The sequence below is a fragment of the Penaeus vannamei genome, chromosome 37 (assembly GCF_042767895.1).
Source record: "Penaeus vannamei isolate JL-2024 chromosome 37, ASM4276789v1, whole genome shotgun sequence".
Lineage (NCBI taxonomy): Eukaryota > Metazoa > Arthropoda > Malacostraca > Decapoda > Penaeidae > Penaeus > Penaeus vannamei.
In genome coordinates this window covers 15,444,366-15,461,865 of record NC_091585.1, presented here as the reverse complement: position 1 = coordinate 15,461,865, position 17,500 = coordinate 15,444,366, and the positions used below count along the sequence as shown (strand labels likewise).

The following is a 17,500-nucleotide window of genomic DNA, read 5'->3' as shown; positions in this document are numbered from 1 at the left end:
TATTTAGTAGTAAGAAAATCCTTCATTTTACGATCATGGGGATTATAGGATATCTTGAGGAATAAGAAAATCCTTTATTTTACGATCACGAGGGTTATAGGATATCTTAGACGAAAATCCTTTATTTTACGGTCAAAAGGGTTTTAGGATATCTTAGTCAACCGAAAATCCTCTATTTTACGATCCAAAGTTATTACGAAAATCTTTAGTAGTAAGAAAATCCTTCATTTTACGATCATGGGGATTATAGGATATCTTGATCCTTTATATTACGATCACGAGGGTTGTAGGATATCTCGAGTTATAAGAAAACCCATTATTTTACGATCGTGAGGGTTATAGGATATCTTAGACGAAAATCCCTTACTTTACGATCAAAAGTTATAGGATATCTTAGATGAAAATCCTTTAATTTACCATCAAAGGGGATATAGGATATCTTGAGTCATACGAAAATGCTTTATTTTACGATCAAAAGTTAGAGGATATCTTAATCAGTTTCTTTGGTGTTGTGATTTATTGTGTTTCATGTGTCATATCTTTTCGACAGATTTTTTTTCTCGGGAATTTGCATTGTTTTGTTGGTCTCTCTCTGTCCCTCTTCTTCTTCTCGTTGTTGTTGTTGTTCTTCTTCTTCTTCTCCTTCTTCTTCTATTTCTTTTTCCTCTTCTTTTTCTTATCCTTGTTGTTATTGTTGTTGTTGTTCTTCTTCTTCTTTTTCATCTTCTTCTTCTCTTCTTCCTTTTTCTCTTTCTCCTTCTTCTCCCTCTCCTTCTCCTTCTCTCTCTTAATTCCTCTTCTTCTATTTCTCCCTCACCTTCTCTCTCCCTCTCCTTGCCCTTCTCCCAAAACCTGTTTAGTCCTCACAGGAGAAGAAAAAATAAAAAGAAAAAAGAAGAAATGGGAAAGAATAGAAAACGAATAATAAAAAAACAAGGAAATAACACCGAAAGAAGTAAAATCGAGAAAATCTTCGAGAATTCACCGAGGTAAACAAGAGATCCTAGACGGCGATGACTAAGAATCGAAGAATCAAAACAGAATCGATAGAAGGCGATAAAATAGGTTGAAAACGAAGAGAGAGGAAGAAGGAAACGAAGAAGAAAAGAGGGAGAGAGAGAAAGAGAGAGAGAGAGGAAGAGAGCGCGAAAGAATGAGAGAGAGAGCGCGAAAGAAAGAGGGAGAGAGGGAGGGAGAGAAAGAGAGAGAAAAGAAAATAAAAAAAAACAAAGAAAGACACATTAAAACAAGACATTTTTTAGTAGATTAAATGTAGAAACGGCATAATAAGAAAAAATAAGGGAGAAGAAGGCAATATCGAACATTTAAAAATTGACACATGAAATCGGAAAAGAAAGCGAAATATTAAGCAGATAATAAAGGGGGAATTAGAAGAAAAATGAAAAAAGAGAAAGAGAAAACAAATATCGGAGAAGAGACTCGGAAGAAAACAGAAAAGGAAAGAGAAAATGGAATAGGAATAACAAAATTCAAAAGGTCAAAAGAGCGAGAACACTTAACCCAAAAACGCATTTGTGAAAAGGAGACAAAAATTAGCATGTATATATTATGTCTATCTATTTATCCATCTAGCTATTTATATCTACCTATATCTATTTATATATGTATATAAATATGATATATATATATAATATATATATATACATATATTTGTACATATATATATATATATATATATATATATATATATATATATATAAAAAGTGTGTGTATATATATATATATATATGTATATATATATGTATATATGTATATATGTATATATATAAATATATATATATATATATATATATATATATATATATATATATGTATATATATATATATATATATATATATATATGTATGTATATATATATATATATATATATATATATATATATGTATATATATGTATATATATATATATATATATATATATATATATATATATATATATATATATATATATATATATATGTATATATATACATATATATACCTATATGTATTTATATATTTACATATGTACATATATACATACATATATGTATGTATATGTATATATATATACTATATATATATATATATATATATATATATATATATATATATTGTATATATATATATATATAGTATATATATATATATATATATATTATATATATATATATATATATATATATTTGTGTGTGTGTGTATATATATATAATATATATATATATATATATATATATATATATATATATATATATATATATATAATATATATGTGTGTGTGTACACATATGCTTACACACACAAATAATCAAGCATGAACACCAAATTGGACCTGAAAGACGGAGAAAAATGACCTGCCAAAAAGCGCCCGGCGATTTGCCCCAAGAATGTGTTTGAATCTTTGCCACAATCTGCATTCTTTCGGCCCTTCACGTAAGAGCGATATTTGCGTCTTCGATCGGGTGGGGGGAGGGGGAGGGGGGAGGGGAGTGGGAGAATGGGAAGGGAATGTGGGATTGGGGAAAAAAGGGAGGGGGGAGTGTGGGGAGGGAGGAAGGGAGAATGTGGGGGAGAGGAGGGATAGGTGTAAAGGAAGAAGAGAAAATGCAAGGGAAGAGGAGTGGGGGGAGAGAGAAAGAAGAAATGAAGTGAGGAAGGAGGAGAGAGGAGTGCAGAGGAGAAGTTGGGGGGTGTAAGGAAGAAGGGAGGAGGATAGAAGAGAAAGGAAGATATTGCGTATGAAAGAAATGAAGGGGGAGGAGAGGGTGGCTGTGAGGAGAGAGGACACAGTAGAGGGTTGTTGTGAGGAAAGAGAGCAGAGGAGAAAATGCTTGTGAGACGAGAGAGCAGAGGAGTGAAAGCTTGTGAGGAGAAAGAAAGAAAGAGAAAAGGTTAACCCAGTTTAGGCAGAAATGTAAAACTCCCCCAAAATATATATAATACATATAAAATAACTCCCTGAACAAACGAACCAGCCAATTTCAAAGACCACACCGAAGACCTCTCTATTCCAACGATAAACCAGGTCGCGACGTATTCAGAGTTCAGCTTCGGGTAAAATATTGGCCGTTGGTTTGAGTTAACCTTATATTGGCCGTTGGTTTGAGTTAACCTTATATTGGCCGTTGGTTTCCCGCCATTCAGCTTCGACGGCCCTCGCGTGATTCTCAGATCCTCAACACCGGACCTCTTAAGGTGACTTCTCAACTTCTTGACCGGACTTCTCAACACATAAGACATGACTTCTTCTTAACGTGACTTCTCAACTCATGACTGAGCGCATGACTTCTCAATACATGACTTAACACATGACTTCACAACACATGACTTAAGACATGACTTCTTCTTAACGTGACTTCTCAATACATGACAATACAAGACTTCTCAATACATGACTTAACACATGACTTCACAACACATGACTTAAGACATGACTTCTTCTTAACGTGACTTCTCAATACATGACAATACAAGACTTCTCAATACATGACTTAACACATGACTTCACAACACATGACTTAAAACATGACCTTGACGTCACTTCTCAATACATGACTTAATACAAAACTTCTCAACACATGACTTAATACATGACTTCTCAACACATGACGTCTTCTTGACGTCAACTCATGACTTAACGCATGACTTCTTTCAACACATGACTTCTTCTTGACGTGACTTCTCAATATATGACTTAACATATGGCTTCTCAACGCATGAGAAGAGAGAACACATAACTTCTTAACACACGAATTCACGCGTGACTTCTTTCAAAACATGGCCGTGTTGTGGTCCAGCTAATCGACTTTAGGTTCTTGCAGTTTATTTACTTTCAAATTGCCTTCCATCACCTGCAACTGGTTGATATTGATGTAAAGGAGAGAAGTTTGGACTTCTGGGCACTTATCCGAGAGAGTTTGGAAAGCTATATTGACTGACTGTGAACGAGGATGATATATGTACTTTGCTAACTTTGTTACACAAACTGAAGGATGGGAGGAGGGGGAGGAAGGGGAGAAAGGGAGAGGAGAGAGAGGAAAAGGTAAGAGGGAATGAAGAGAGATAGGGAGAGGGGGAGGTATGAAGGAATGGAGAGGGAGAGAGGGAGGTACGAAGGAATGGAGAGGGAGAGGGAGAGGTACGAGGGAAAGGAGAGAGAGAGACAGAGACAGACAGACAAACAGAGACGGAGAGAGAGGAGAGACTCAGAGAAACAATGACAGAGAGAAGGAGAGACTCAAATAGAAACAGAAACAGAGAGAAAGAGAAAGAAAATGAGTAAAGAAAAAAAAAGAGAAAGGAAATTCCTTGGCATCCCTTCGATTACAGATCACAGCTTACTTAACCTCAGTGCACGAGGGTTACTGCATGTTCAGTAACCATCGCGTTGACTGTCTGCAAATGTCTCCTGGCCAACTGCCACGAACTCACAGTACCAGACCTCAGGACAAGAGCTGCAATGAATCTCTCGCCTACCGTGAAATCTTTAATGAATCGCAGAATGTAAAAATACAATTAAACTGCTTGTTTGAGTAAGAAGGTATTAGGATGTAATGGTTAAGTATGAACAGAGGGACAGAGAGAGATAAACAACATATTTATACACTTTAACGCATTGAGAAAATCTCTAATGAATCGTAGAATATAAAAAATACAATAAAACTGCTTGTTTGAGGTAAGGAGGTATTAAGATGTAATAGTTAAGCATGAACAGAAGCAGAGAGATATATAAACAACAGATTCATTACAGAAAATCTGTAATGAATCGTAGAATATGAAATATGCAATAAAACTGCTTGTCTGGAGTAAGAACGTATTAAGATGTAATAGTTAAATATGAACAGAGTGGCAGAGAGAGAAATAAACAATATAATTATACACTTTAACGCACTGAGAAAACCTTAAATGAATCGTAGAATGTAAAGAATACAATAAAACTGCTTGTTTGAGTAAGAAGGTATTAAGATGTAATGGTTAAGTATGAACAGAGGGGCTGAGAGATATATAAACAATATAATTATATACTTCAGCTACAGAGAGAGAGAGGAGGGAAACATAAACAACGGTATAATCATATACTTAAACGCACGGAAACAGAGGCAGAGAGAGAAAGAGGAAGAGGGAGGGAAATATAAATAACAATAATAATCAGATACTTAAGTTGAGAGAGAGAGAGAATTCGAACCCTATCACCGTGCTACCGAACCCAGGGTGGAAAACCAAGCGTGTTTGGCGTGGGCGGAGACAAAGAAGTGGAGGGCGTTGGTAAGGGCAAAGAGGTCGTGGTATGCGGGTGGAAATGGGTGGGGCCGGGCGGAGGGGCGTGAGGGTGGCATGTGGTATGTTTAAGCAGTACCTCGCAACTGACAGATAAGTTGGCACGTCACGGGGTTACTTCCTCATTGCCTCTGGGCGAAAGTTTATTAATATCCTTTTTGCGTTCGCTCTCAGCCATATCGCCGCCCCCGATTTCCCGCCTTTTTTATCAGTCTGGTATTCATATAGTCCTTTACAACAGTTAGTTCCGGGAAAACATATACTCTGTTTCACAACAATTATCACTCAGCGAAGACTCAACCTCAACATGACAGCAAAAATTGAAATAAGCCTGTATACCCACAGTCGAAAAGTGATGATGGTGATAGTGATTCTAAGTAATTGGTAATTAAAAGGATTTTTTTTTTTTTGGGGGGGGGTAGGGTCCATGTTTGTTACAAGCGCATCAAATGTTTTATGGACCTGTAGATTCAAGCGTCAGAAAGTGATCATACCTCCCTCCATCCCTCGTCTACCTCTGTTATTTATGCTACTTTTTGTGGTAACTAATATGCTAATTCTGCGACACGATCTTAATAATCTCTTTGTCTCTTCTTTCTGCTATGATGCATTAATGAGAGACGAGGAGAGCTAATGAGATGTTGAGATCACAAAGCGGATATGTCTGTTGTAAAAGCTTTTTCCATCCAAGGGTTTTTTATATGTCAGATTGCTTTCTTGGCTTCGCTTTTTCATATCCATCTTTTGGTCATTTAATTTTGCTCTCGCTCTCTCTGTCTATCTCTCTCTCTCTCTCTCTCTCTCTCTCTCTCTCTCTCTCTATATATATATATATATATATATATATATATATATATATATATATATATATCTTTCTCTCTCTCTTTCACACACAAACCATCCCCCCCTTTCTCTCTCTCTCTCTCTCTCTCTCTCTCTCTCTCTCTCTCTCTCTCTCTCTCTCTCTCTCTCTCTCTCTCTCTCTCTCTCTCTCTCTCTCTCTCTCTCTTCCACACAAACCTTCCCCTCTTCTTTACTCTCTTTGTTTCTTCTCAGCGTTCTCTAATACCCCCCCCCTCCACCTCCCACCCTCCTTTCAAAAGAACCCATGAGACTCAAGCCAGAGTTATCGCGGCTGTAAATCATATGGTAGTCAAAGTTATCTTCGACCATAATGTATCCTATGGTATCATATGGTTGAAATTATCGAAGGCAATAATACACAAGCTGTTGGCAGCCAGAGTGCAATGATAATTATGATTAATATGCTAAATCAAGCGGTAGTTGTTAGATGTAGAGTTATAGTATAACACTTTTTTCGAAATTATGACGTGAAGTATAGGGTATCGAAACTAAAATGCAAAAATTATATGCTTCAAGTCCTCTAAACTCTAAATTTACCATTTAAAAGATAACAGAAAATGTTTAAAAAGTAATATTGAGAACTATAACAGGTTAAAATAATCGAAATCAATATCCATATCGCCAACCGCAGCACACAACTTCAAACTCATCCACAGCCATCACAGACATCCACATTTGCCCAACGCTGAATACTTCCCCTGTTGAGAAAATCGCTTAAAGGACATGCGAGTCAAATGCGAAACCATATTTTGCCAAAGCGCGACACTGATTTATGTCTTATAAGTCCGGGTTGCGTTTCCATGCGAGAGGGCCAAGTATGCATGCATTAAATCCTCGTGTACAGTTTTAGACGGATGATTAATCTTACGTCGTCTTTTACTGAAGTTTTTTTTTTTCTTTTCTTGTGCTGGTTGTAATTATAAATTGCGGGGTGAATCAGGTTATTTTTTTAGGACCTTGTTGATGTGTTGTTTATCTTCTGTAAATTCAGTGTCGGGAATGTCTATTTTCCATTTCATTTTCTCAAAGGAAAAAAAGGAAATACATATATATATATATATATATATATATATATATATATATATATATGTGTGTGTGTGTGTGTGTGTGTGTGTGTGTGTGTGTGTGTGTGTGTGTGTATGTATACCCTTACCATCATCTCAGTTTTGACCCTCATCACCATAATCATCATCCTTTTCACTACCATCACACCATCCAATCTATGAACCGACGAACATTCCATCAAGTGCGATTTTCGTCCGCGCTTTCGGTAACCCCCCCCCTCCCCCTCCTCCTCCCCTTTTTTTCTTTTTCCTCTCCCTTTTACTCCTCCTATTTTTCTTCTTCTTCCTCTTCCTCTCATTTTTCTTCTTCTCCTTCTTCCTCCTCCTCCTCCTTTTCTTCTTCTTCCTCCTCTTGTTCTTCTTGTTTTCTTCTTCCTCTTCTTCTTCCTCCTCCTCTTCCTCCACTTCTTCCTCCTTTTTTCTTATTCTCCTTCCTCCTCCTCTTGTTCTTCCTCCTTTTTTGTCTTCTCTTTCCTCCTCCTCCTTTCTTCTCCTTTTCTTCTTCTCCTTCTCCTCCTCCTCCTCCTCCTTTCTTCTTCTCCAACTTCTTCTCCTCCTCCTCCTTTTTTCTTCTCCTCCTTCCTCCTCCTTCTCCTCCTCCTCCTCCTCCCTCCCCTCCTCCTCCTCCCTCCCCCCCTCTTCCCCCTCCCCCTCTCCTCCTCCTCCTCCCTCTCCTCTCCTCCCTCTCCTCCTCCTCCCCTCCCCCCTCCTCCTCCTCCTCCCTCTCTCCCCTCCTCCCCTCCCTCACACCTCTCCTCCCTCTCTTCCCTCCTCTCCTGCTCCTCCTCCCTCTCTTCCTCCTCCTCCCTCCTCTCCTCTCCTTCCTCTCCTCCTCCTCCTCCCTCTCCTCCCTCCTCTCCTCCTCCTCCTCCTCCCCCTCCCCTCCTCCTCTCTCTCCTCCTCCTCCTCCCTCTCCTCCTCCCCCTCCCTCTCTTCCCTCCTCTCCTGCTCCTCCTCCTCCTCCTCCTCCCTCTCCCCCCCTCCCCCCCTCCTCCTCCTCCCCTCCTCTCCTCCCTCCTCTCCTGCTCCTCCTCCCTCCTCCTCCTCCTCCTCCTCCTCCTCCTCCTCCTCCCTCTCTTCCCTCCTCTCCTCTCCTCCTCCTCCTCCTCCTCCTCCTCCTCCCTCCTCCTCCTCCTCCTCCTCCTCCTCCTCCTCCTCCTCCTCCTCCTCCTCCTCCTCCTCCTCCTCCTCCTCCCTCTCCTCCACCTCCTCCTTCGCCGCCCCGTGTGTTTGCATTGTCTAGCATTCCGTTTTCGCCGCCAAGCTTGCCCGCCATCGTTGCCAAGTCTCGCCCGGGCCAAGAATGCCAATGCAGCTAAAACCTCGCTTAAATTCGCGGTTCTCCTTGTTTATCTCTCTCTCTTTCTCCATTATTTAGGTAGTTAATGATGGTGTATTTGAAAGACATTCTTGGTGTATAATTAGATTCTTTTGAGTTTTCCGTTTTGGGTTTAGTTAGGTTAGATTTTTTATCGTACTTTGCAGTGGTGTTTTTAAACGTGTTATGCTTTAAATAACACAGTTCCGTCATTTCCTCTATTTCTAAAGAAGGTATTATGTAATAAGCAAAAAGGTGAGGGTTGCCAGACTAGACGGCTGTCAAGCAATGCAAAGAATGCCCTAAAAATAACGTTTTAAGTTCCTTCATACCTTCCACGTCGCCAAGGAAACAAAACAAAAATGTAAGAAAAAAAACAAAATGACACATATCTACGATTTGGCTCTCTTGTACTTGACAGAAATGACAGCTCTTTCTGGGCGTGTTTAACATTACAGTTCGTTTCTCGTCAAATATCGTCTGATGTGCGTCTTGTTGCCGAGCTCGAACCGGCCGGGAAGAGAGGCCTGGCACAAAATCAAATGGAACGAAAAAAGATAAATATAATAGTTCGTTGTACTCGAAGGATTGCCTTGATGCGCCTCACTGAACAAATGGGTGCAATTCGTTCTCAATCTTTTTGCTGCAGGTTAACGATACGTTCGTGACAGTTACAAATGTGTGGCTCAAGGTATACAGTGTCGAAGGTCAGGTATCCTTTGACCAAATTCAGCCACAAACGTATTTTTTCTGATGTTTTGTCATTTTGTTATTACTGTTAGTAGTAGTAGTAATATTATTTTTATATGATTATGATTATTAATATAGTTATCATTATCATGATTTTAATTATTATTGTTGTTTTGTTGCTACTACTACTCTCATTACTATCATTATTAATACTTTTATTACTATCACCATTGTTATCAATACTATTAACTTTGTTGATTTTCATGTTATTTTTCCCTTCTTTTTATACTATTGTTAACTGCAAGATAGTAGTAGAAGTAGCAGTGTCGTCAGTGATGTCATCATAATCATTACTATTAGTAGTAGTGTAACTTTTGTGACTATCGACATCATTACTTTTATTATTGTCAATATTTCTATCCTCATTGCCATTATTTATTGTTGTAACTGTGTGAGTATTTCGTTTCCTTTGTTTTGTCATTCTCTCTCTCTCTCTCTCTCTCTCTCTCTCTCTCTCTCTCTCTCTCTCTCTCTCTCTCTCTCTCTCTCTCTCTCTCTCTCTCCTCTACTTCCTTCCTACCCTCCCCCCTCCCTCCCCCTCAACCCTCGATAATGCCTACTGCCTCTCCATCTCCCCCCTCCTACTTCCTTCCTTCCTTCCTTCCTTCCTTCCTTCCTTCCTTCCTTCCTTCCTTCCTCCCTCCCTCCCTCCCTACCTCCCTCCCTCCCTCCCTCCCTCCACACAAACTCCCCCCCCCCCCACCGCCAAACTCATCCAACTCCCTTTTCCAACCCCCAGGGGGAGATTCGGCACCGTGTACCTCGTGACGGACAAAACCACCGGGCAGAAATTCGCCGCCAAGTTCGTCAACACGAAGCGAAACCAAGATCGAGCCAACGTCGAGCGGGAAGTCGAGATAATGAAGCTTCTGAACGCCGAGCGACCGCACCCTCGACTCATCCAGCTCTACGATGCCTTTGACATGGATAAAGAGATGTGTTTGGTGCTCGAGGTGTGAGTAAGGGGGGGAGGTTGTGGGCTGGGGTTGTGTGGAGGGGTAGAGGGGGATGGGGTTTGGTTGGGGGGGGGGGGGGTAATGAGTGTGAGGGTATCTGGGTATGGGTGTATATATGTATATGTGAGTGTGTGTGTGTATGATTGTGTGCGTGTACCTGTATGTGTGTGGGTGTGTCGGTGTGCATATATGTGTGTGAGTTTGAGTGTAAGTGTGGATGGGTGTGGGTGTGGGTGTGTGTTTTTAAAACAGGTTTATGTGGGGTATTTTTTATGTTTGTGATTGTGTTTGTGGATGGATTTTCGTGTTTGTAGGTATGTGGATGGATTTTGTATGTGTGTGTAAGCAGGCATGCGTATAGATGTCTATAAATATTGCATATCTATATTTGTTTTTTATAAATTTAATTCTTTCATTCTTGATTTAATGATGAGAAAAAGCCTCAACTGCATCGTAGGCATATAAAACATCATAATGATATCTACAATTACATTTACAAATTTCAAAATATATCGACAGTGTGGATGGCGGCGAACTGTTCGAACGTGTGATCGACGACGACTTCGTCTTAACTGAGAAAGCTTGTGCTATATTCATGCGTCAGGTTTGCGAGGCAGTAGAGTTCATTCACTCGAAAAATATTCTACATCTCGATATGAAGGTAAGTTTGAACTGGGTAATGTTTATGTAATGTTATTGGTTCGTTTGTATTTTACATTTTTCTTTTCCTATAAAAAAAAGTTTTGATATCATCTCCCACTTCTTTGTATTATGATCATTATTTTCAATCAAAACACGTAAACAGGTATAAATGTATATATATAAATATATATATACAAATATACATATATATACACATATATATGTATATTTATATATATATATATATATATATGTATACATAAATAGGGACGGTCATCGTAACGTCACCAGATCTGTCACGTGATCAATCGCAGACAGTGGTGGGCAAAAGCAACAACAAAAACCCACGAACTTCGTTATCAAGTCTGTCGCGAACATCGTCTTTTTTCTCGATTTATATAAGATTCGCATCCTTTTCCACGCTTTTCTAAGAAACTTCGACATGGTAAACAGTTGCTTCATTATTATTGGGTGTGCAAATGGACATCAGAAAGGTTCAACTTTGAGTTTTAATTGTTTTCCGAAAGACCCAGAGAGGAGGCTTTGGCTATCAATCGCAAGAACTTTGATCCTGCACCAGGGAGTGATGTAAGAGCTTTTCTATAAAGATATTCTAAAATTTAAACGGTTGTTATATCGTTATAACTCTTAGTGGATGTATTTCCCCGTGGTTAGGCATAGGTCTAGACGGTGGTAGATGTTGTGGGTGACTGGTTACTATTGAGTATCTTCTTTCACCTTAAGTTTCAGTTTATTTGATTTTAAAATTTACTCTGACCAAAGGTTGTAAGAAATTAAATGGGAACAAAATGAAGATAGTAAATCTAATGACTGCTACACTGCCCTCTCTACAACTTCAGGAAATTTGCTTCAATCTTTTCAAGGTATGAGTATTGCGTGGGAATGTAAATTTAACCTTATAGAAAAGTCTGGCTATAACGTCAGAAAAAATATTGATAAAAACCGTTTTGAGCAACTTTTATCGAAAAACCAGGCCTAAAAGGCAAAGAGCTAGCAAGAAAGAATTTTGCAAGTTCAGGAGAATTTAAATTTAATTTAATCCTACGACTACGAACCAGTCTTATTATAAGCAGTATTGAGTACTTAATTTTACCCTTCCAGAAATTTGTAGGCCTTTAATTATTTTCATGTGTAAACACCAGGTGTTTGTATAAAGGCCGGTCAACCAAACATTAGTATGGCCCAGTAAATACAAATAGCTGTGTTCTGATTTTTTTCATTATGTTGAATACCAAATTCCATTATCCTGTTTTGTTTTAAAACTTAAGAAATATATTTACAAGCTTCGAGTGATTTGTAGGCTTTCAGCTCATTTTCTGTGTAACTACCCGGCGTGTGTAATAGGTAGAGATAAATATCACCAAATCTAACATGGGCCAACCATTGGGGGTTTCAGACCAGCCATCAGAGAGAGAAAGGATCTGGTAAGCTTTCTGTACCTTTAGAATACCTAAGTTTTTCATCATGACGTTTTTTAGCAACTAAATCGAGAGATTTGTAGTAGGTTGACATCGTTCTCACAGCTGATTCAGCGGCCATTGTTGATCTTTTGCTCACCAGTGTTGTGTGCGTGCGCGAAAGAGCCTTTTGTTTTTGTTTTGTTGACCGTCCCTATACACACACACACACACACACACACACACACACACACACACACACACACACACACACACACACACACACACACACACACACACGCATATATATATATATATATATATATATATATATATATATATATATATATATATATATATATTATATTATATAAGACACATCTATCCACCCATCCATCCACCCACCCATGCACCCACCCATCTACCCATCTATCTGTCTATCTCTATTCATCCATCTATCCATCCACCCATCTACCCATCTATCTGTCTATCTATCTCTTTATTCATCTATCTATCCATCCACCCACCCATCTATCCATCTATCTATCCCTCTATCTCCGCAGCCCGAGAACATCCTGTGTCTGTCTCGCGAGGGCAACCGGATCAAGATCTGCGACTTCGGATTGGCGCGAAAATACGACCCGCGCAAGAAGCTTCAAGTTCTGTTCGGGACGCCTGAGTTTGTGGCTCCGGAAGTCGTCAACTTTGAGCCCATCAGCTTCGGGACTGATATGTGGAGCGTCGGGGTCATTTCTTATGTGCTGTGAGTTCTATGTTGGGGTTTATGTTGGAGTGTATGTTGGTGTAGTGGTTGTGAGTTTTGTGTTGGTGTTTATGTTGTCCGGCTTCGGGGGCGATATGTGTAGCGTCGTGGTCATTTCTTATGTGCTGTGAGTTCTATGTTGGGGTTTATGTTGGAATGTATGTTGGGGTTGTTGTGGCTGTTAATTTTGTGTTGGTGTTTATGTTGTTTTGTTGTTGACTTCGGGGGCGATATGTGAAGCGTCGGGGTCATTTCTTATGTGCTGTGAGTTCTATGTTGGGGTTTATGTTGGAATGTATGTTGGGGTTTATGTTGGAGTGTATGTTGGGGTTATTGTGGCTGTGAGTTTTGTGTTGGTGTTTATGTTGTTGACTTCGGGGATGATCTGTGTAGCCTCTGTGTTGTTTCTTATGTGCTGTGAGTTCTATGTTGGGGTTATTGTGGCTGAGTTTTGTGTTGGTGGTTATGTTGTTTCATTGTTGGCTTCGGGGGTGATCTGTGTAGCGTCTGTGTTGTTTCTTATGTGCTGTGAGTTCTATGTTGGGGTTATTGTGGCTGAGTTTTGTGTTGGGGTTTATGTTGTCCGGCTTCGGGAGCGATATGTGGAGCGTCGGGGCTGTTTCTTATGTGCTGTAAGTTCTATGTTGGTGTGTATGTTGGAATGTATGCTGGGGTTGTTGTGGCTGTTAATTTTGTGTTGGTGTTTATGTTGTTTTGTTCGTTGACTTCGGGGCGCGATATGTGAAGCGTCAGGAGTCATTTTGCTTATGTGCTGTGAGTTCTATGTTGGGGTTTATGTTGGAATGTATGTTGGGGTTCTATGTTGGAGTGTATGCTGTGAGTTTTGTGTTGGTGTTTGTGTCTTATGTTGGTCTTTATGTTGTTTTATGTGGAGCATAAGTATCATTTTTAAAGTGCTGTGAGTTTGTTTGTTTGTTTGTGTGGTCGTTGTCGTTATCACTGCCAGTATTAACTTTATTGCTTATATATATATATATATATATATATATATATATATATATATATATATATATATACATATATACATATATACATATATACATATATATATATATATATATATATATATATATATATATATATATATATATATATATATATATATGTGTGTGTGTGTGTGTGTGTGTGTGTGTGTGTGTGTGTGCTGTGAGTTTTGTCTTGGTGTTTGTGTCTTATGTTGGTCTTTATGTTGTTTTATGTGGAGCATAAGTATCATTTTTTATGTGCTGTGAGTTTGTTTGTGTGGTCGTTGTCGTTATCACTGTCAGGATTAACTTTATTGCATATATATATATATATATATATATATATATATATATATATATATATATATATATATATATATATATATATATATATATATACATATATACATATATATATATATATATATATATATATATATATATGTGTGTGTGTGTGTGTGTGTGTGTGTGTGTGTGTGTGTGTGTGTGTGTGTGTGTGTATGAATTAAGATGCATTGTTAGAATTAGATCACCAACCGTTTATTATCTGCTTAAGTCACTATCAAGATAAAAACCTGTTCACTGTACCCAATCACTATTAATTTATGATCACTTAAATTTTACTTTAACATCACAGTCAGTTTGATTTCAATATCACAATTAATTGAGGTTCATGATCAAAATTTACCGTCACATCACTACGAGTTTAAGGTCAGGTTCCAAATTCACATTTCTGAGGATAGTTGTTTTTTGTTCTGTGTTCACTACTACTGTTCACCATCAATTTCACTTTTTATTAATATGTTCTGTGTTCACCATTACTGTTCACTATTAATTTCACTTTTTATTAATATGTTCTGTGTTCGCCATTACTGTTCACCATCAGTTTCACTTTTTATTAAGATTCCCGATTCCTTCAGTATCCACTTTCTGGGCAATTATTATCCACCTCACTATCCGGCCGATTATTAAGCTTCCCGATCCACCTCACTATCCACTTCACTATGTCAGATCCCCTCACTGTCCGCCTGACTATCTCAAACCCGCATCCGATTTCAGATTATCCGGCCAGTTGATAAGCTTACTTATCCACTTACTCTCCACTTCACTATCTCCAACCACGCATCCGATGTCACACTAACCGTCATATTATTATCCACCTCACAGTCCTCACTATCCGGTCTATTGCTAAGCTCCCCGATCCACCTGACTATCCACTTCACTATCCCCAATCCCCGCATCCGATTTCATCTTATCCGGCCTTTTATTATCCACCTCGCTATCCACTTCACTATCTCCAACCCCCGCATCCGATTTCAGGTTATCCGGCCTTTTATTATCCACCTCACTATCTCCAACCCTGCCATCCGATTTCACCTTATCCGGCCTTTTATTATCCACCCCACTATCTCCAAACCCCACATCCGATTTCACTTTATCCGGCCTTTTATTATCCACCTCACTATCCTGCCCATTACTAAGCTCCCCGATCGACCTCACTATCCACTTCACTATCTCTAAACCCCACATCCGATTTCACCTTATCCGGCCTTTTATTATCCCCTCATTATCCGGCTTATAACTAATCCACTATCCACTACACTCTCTCCATCACCGCATCCGATTTCACATTAACCGGCCTTTTATTATCCACCTCGCTATCCACTTCACTCTCTCCAACCCCCGCAGATTATCCGGCCTTTTATTATCCCTTCACTACCCGGCCTATAACTAATCCACTATCCACTTCACTCTCTCCATCACCGCATCCGATTTCACCTTATCCGGCCTTTTATTATCCACTTCACTATCTCCAAACCCTACATCCGATTTCACATTAACCGGCCTTTTATTACCCACCTCACTATCCGTCTGACTATCTCAAACCCGCATCCGATTTCACCTTATCCGGGCTTTATTATCCACCTCACTATCCACAAACTCGCGCAGACTATCCGGCCTTTATTATCCACCTCACTATCCACAAACTCCCGCAGACTATCCGGCCTTTTAATTATCCTATCCCCTTACTATCCACTTCACTGAAACCCCGCATCCGATTTCACTTTATCCGGCCTTTTATTATCCACCTCGCTATCCACTTCACTCTCTCCAACCCCCGCAGATTATCCGGCCTTTTATTATCCCTTCACTACCCCACTCTGCTAAACTCCATAGTTATCCCGACCTTTTATCACCTCTCTCCATCACCGCATCTGATTTCACCTTATCCGGCCTTTTATTATCCACTTCACTATCTCCAAACCCTACATCCGATTTCACTTTATCCGGCCTTTTATTACCCCTATTATTATCCACCTCACTATCCACAAACTCCTACGCAGACTATCCGGCCTTTATATTACCCCACCTCACTATCCGTCTGACAAAAAAACCACCATCAGATTTCACCTTATCCGGCCAGTTTTATATTATCCCCACCCCACTATCCACACTGAAACTCCCGCATCCGACTATCCGGCGCTTACCATTATCCACCCCACTATCCACAAACTCTCTCAACCCCCGCAAGATTATCCGGCCTTTTATTATCCACCTCACTGCCGGCCTATCTTTAATCCACAATCACTTCACTGCATATCCCAACAAACCCAGCATCCGATTTCACATTAACCGGCCTTTTATTATCCACCTCACTACCCGGCCTATATCTAATCCACTATCCACTTCACTGTTCCCAACCCCGCATCCGATTTCACCTTATCCGGCCTTTTATTATCCACCTCACTATCCACAAACTCCCGCAGACTATCCGGCCTTTTATTATCCACCTCACTATCCACAAACTCCCGCAGACTATCCGGCCTTTTATTATCCACCTCACTATCCACAAACTCCCGCAGACTATCCGGCCTTTTATTATCCACCTCACTATCCACAAACTCCCACATGAACTATCCAATGCCCCAGCCTTTTATTATCCACCCCACTATCCACAAACTCCATGAATATCCAGCCTTATATTATCCACCCCACTATCCACAAACTCCATAGACTATCCGGCCTTTTATTATCCACCCCACTATTATACACAAACTCCCGCAGACTATCCGGCCTTTTATTATCCACCCCACTATCCACAACCCCGCATCCCCGATTTCACCTTATCCGGCCTTTTATTATCCACCCACACTATCCACAAACTCCCGCCAGACTATCCGGCCTTTTATTATCCACCTCACTATCCACCAAACTCCCGCAGACTATCCGGCCTTTTATTATCCACCTCACTATCCACAAACTCCCGCAGACTATCCGGCCTTTTATTATCCACCCCACTATCCACAAACTCCCGCAGACTATCCGGCCTTTTATTATCCACCCCACTATCCACAAACTCCCGCAGACTATCCGGCCTTTTATTATCCACCTCACTATCCACAAACTCCCGCAGACTATCCGGCCTTTTATTATCCACCCCACTATCCACAAACTCCCGCA

At 39.7% G+C, this 17,500-nt stretch overlaps 1 protein-coding gene across 1 annotated transcript in view; it reads left to right on the top strand.

The window, feature by feature from the left end:
* LOC113830372 (uncharacterized) overlaps positions 1-17,500 on the top strand; it is a gene marked incomplete at its 5' end in the record, with an annotated part of 47,843 nt that overhangs the window by 14,910 nt on the left and 15,433 nt on the right. Inside the window, 3 exon segments of the mRNA XM_070115616.1 lie at positions 10,013-10,228; positions 10,749-10,890; positions 12,853-13,052. Of these exon segments, the coding sequence (XP_069971717.1) occupies positions 10,013-10,228; positions 10,749-10,890; positions 12,853-13,052 (558 nt within the window).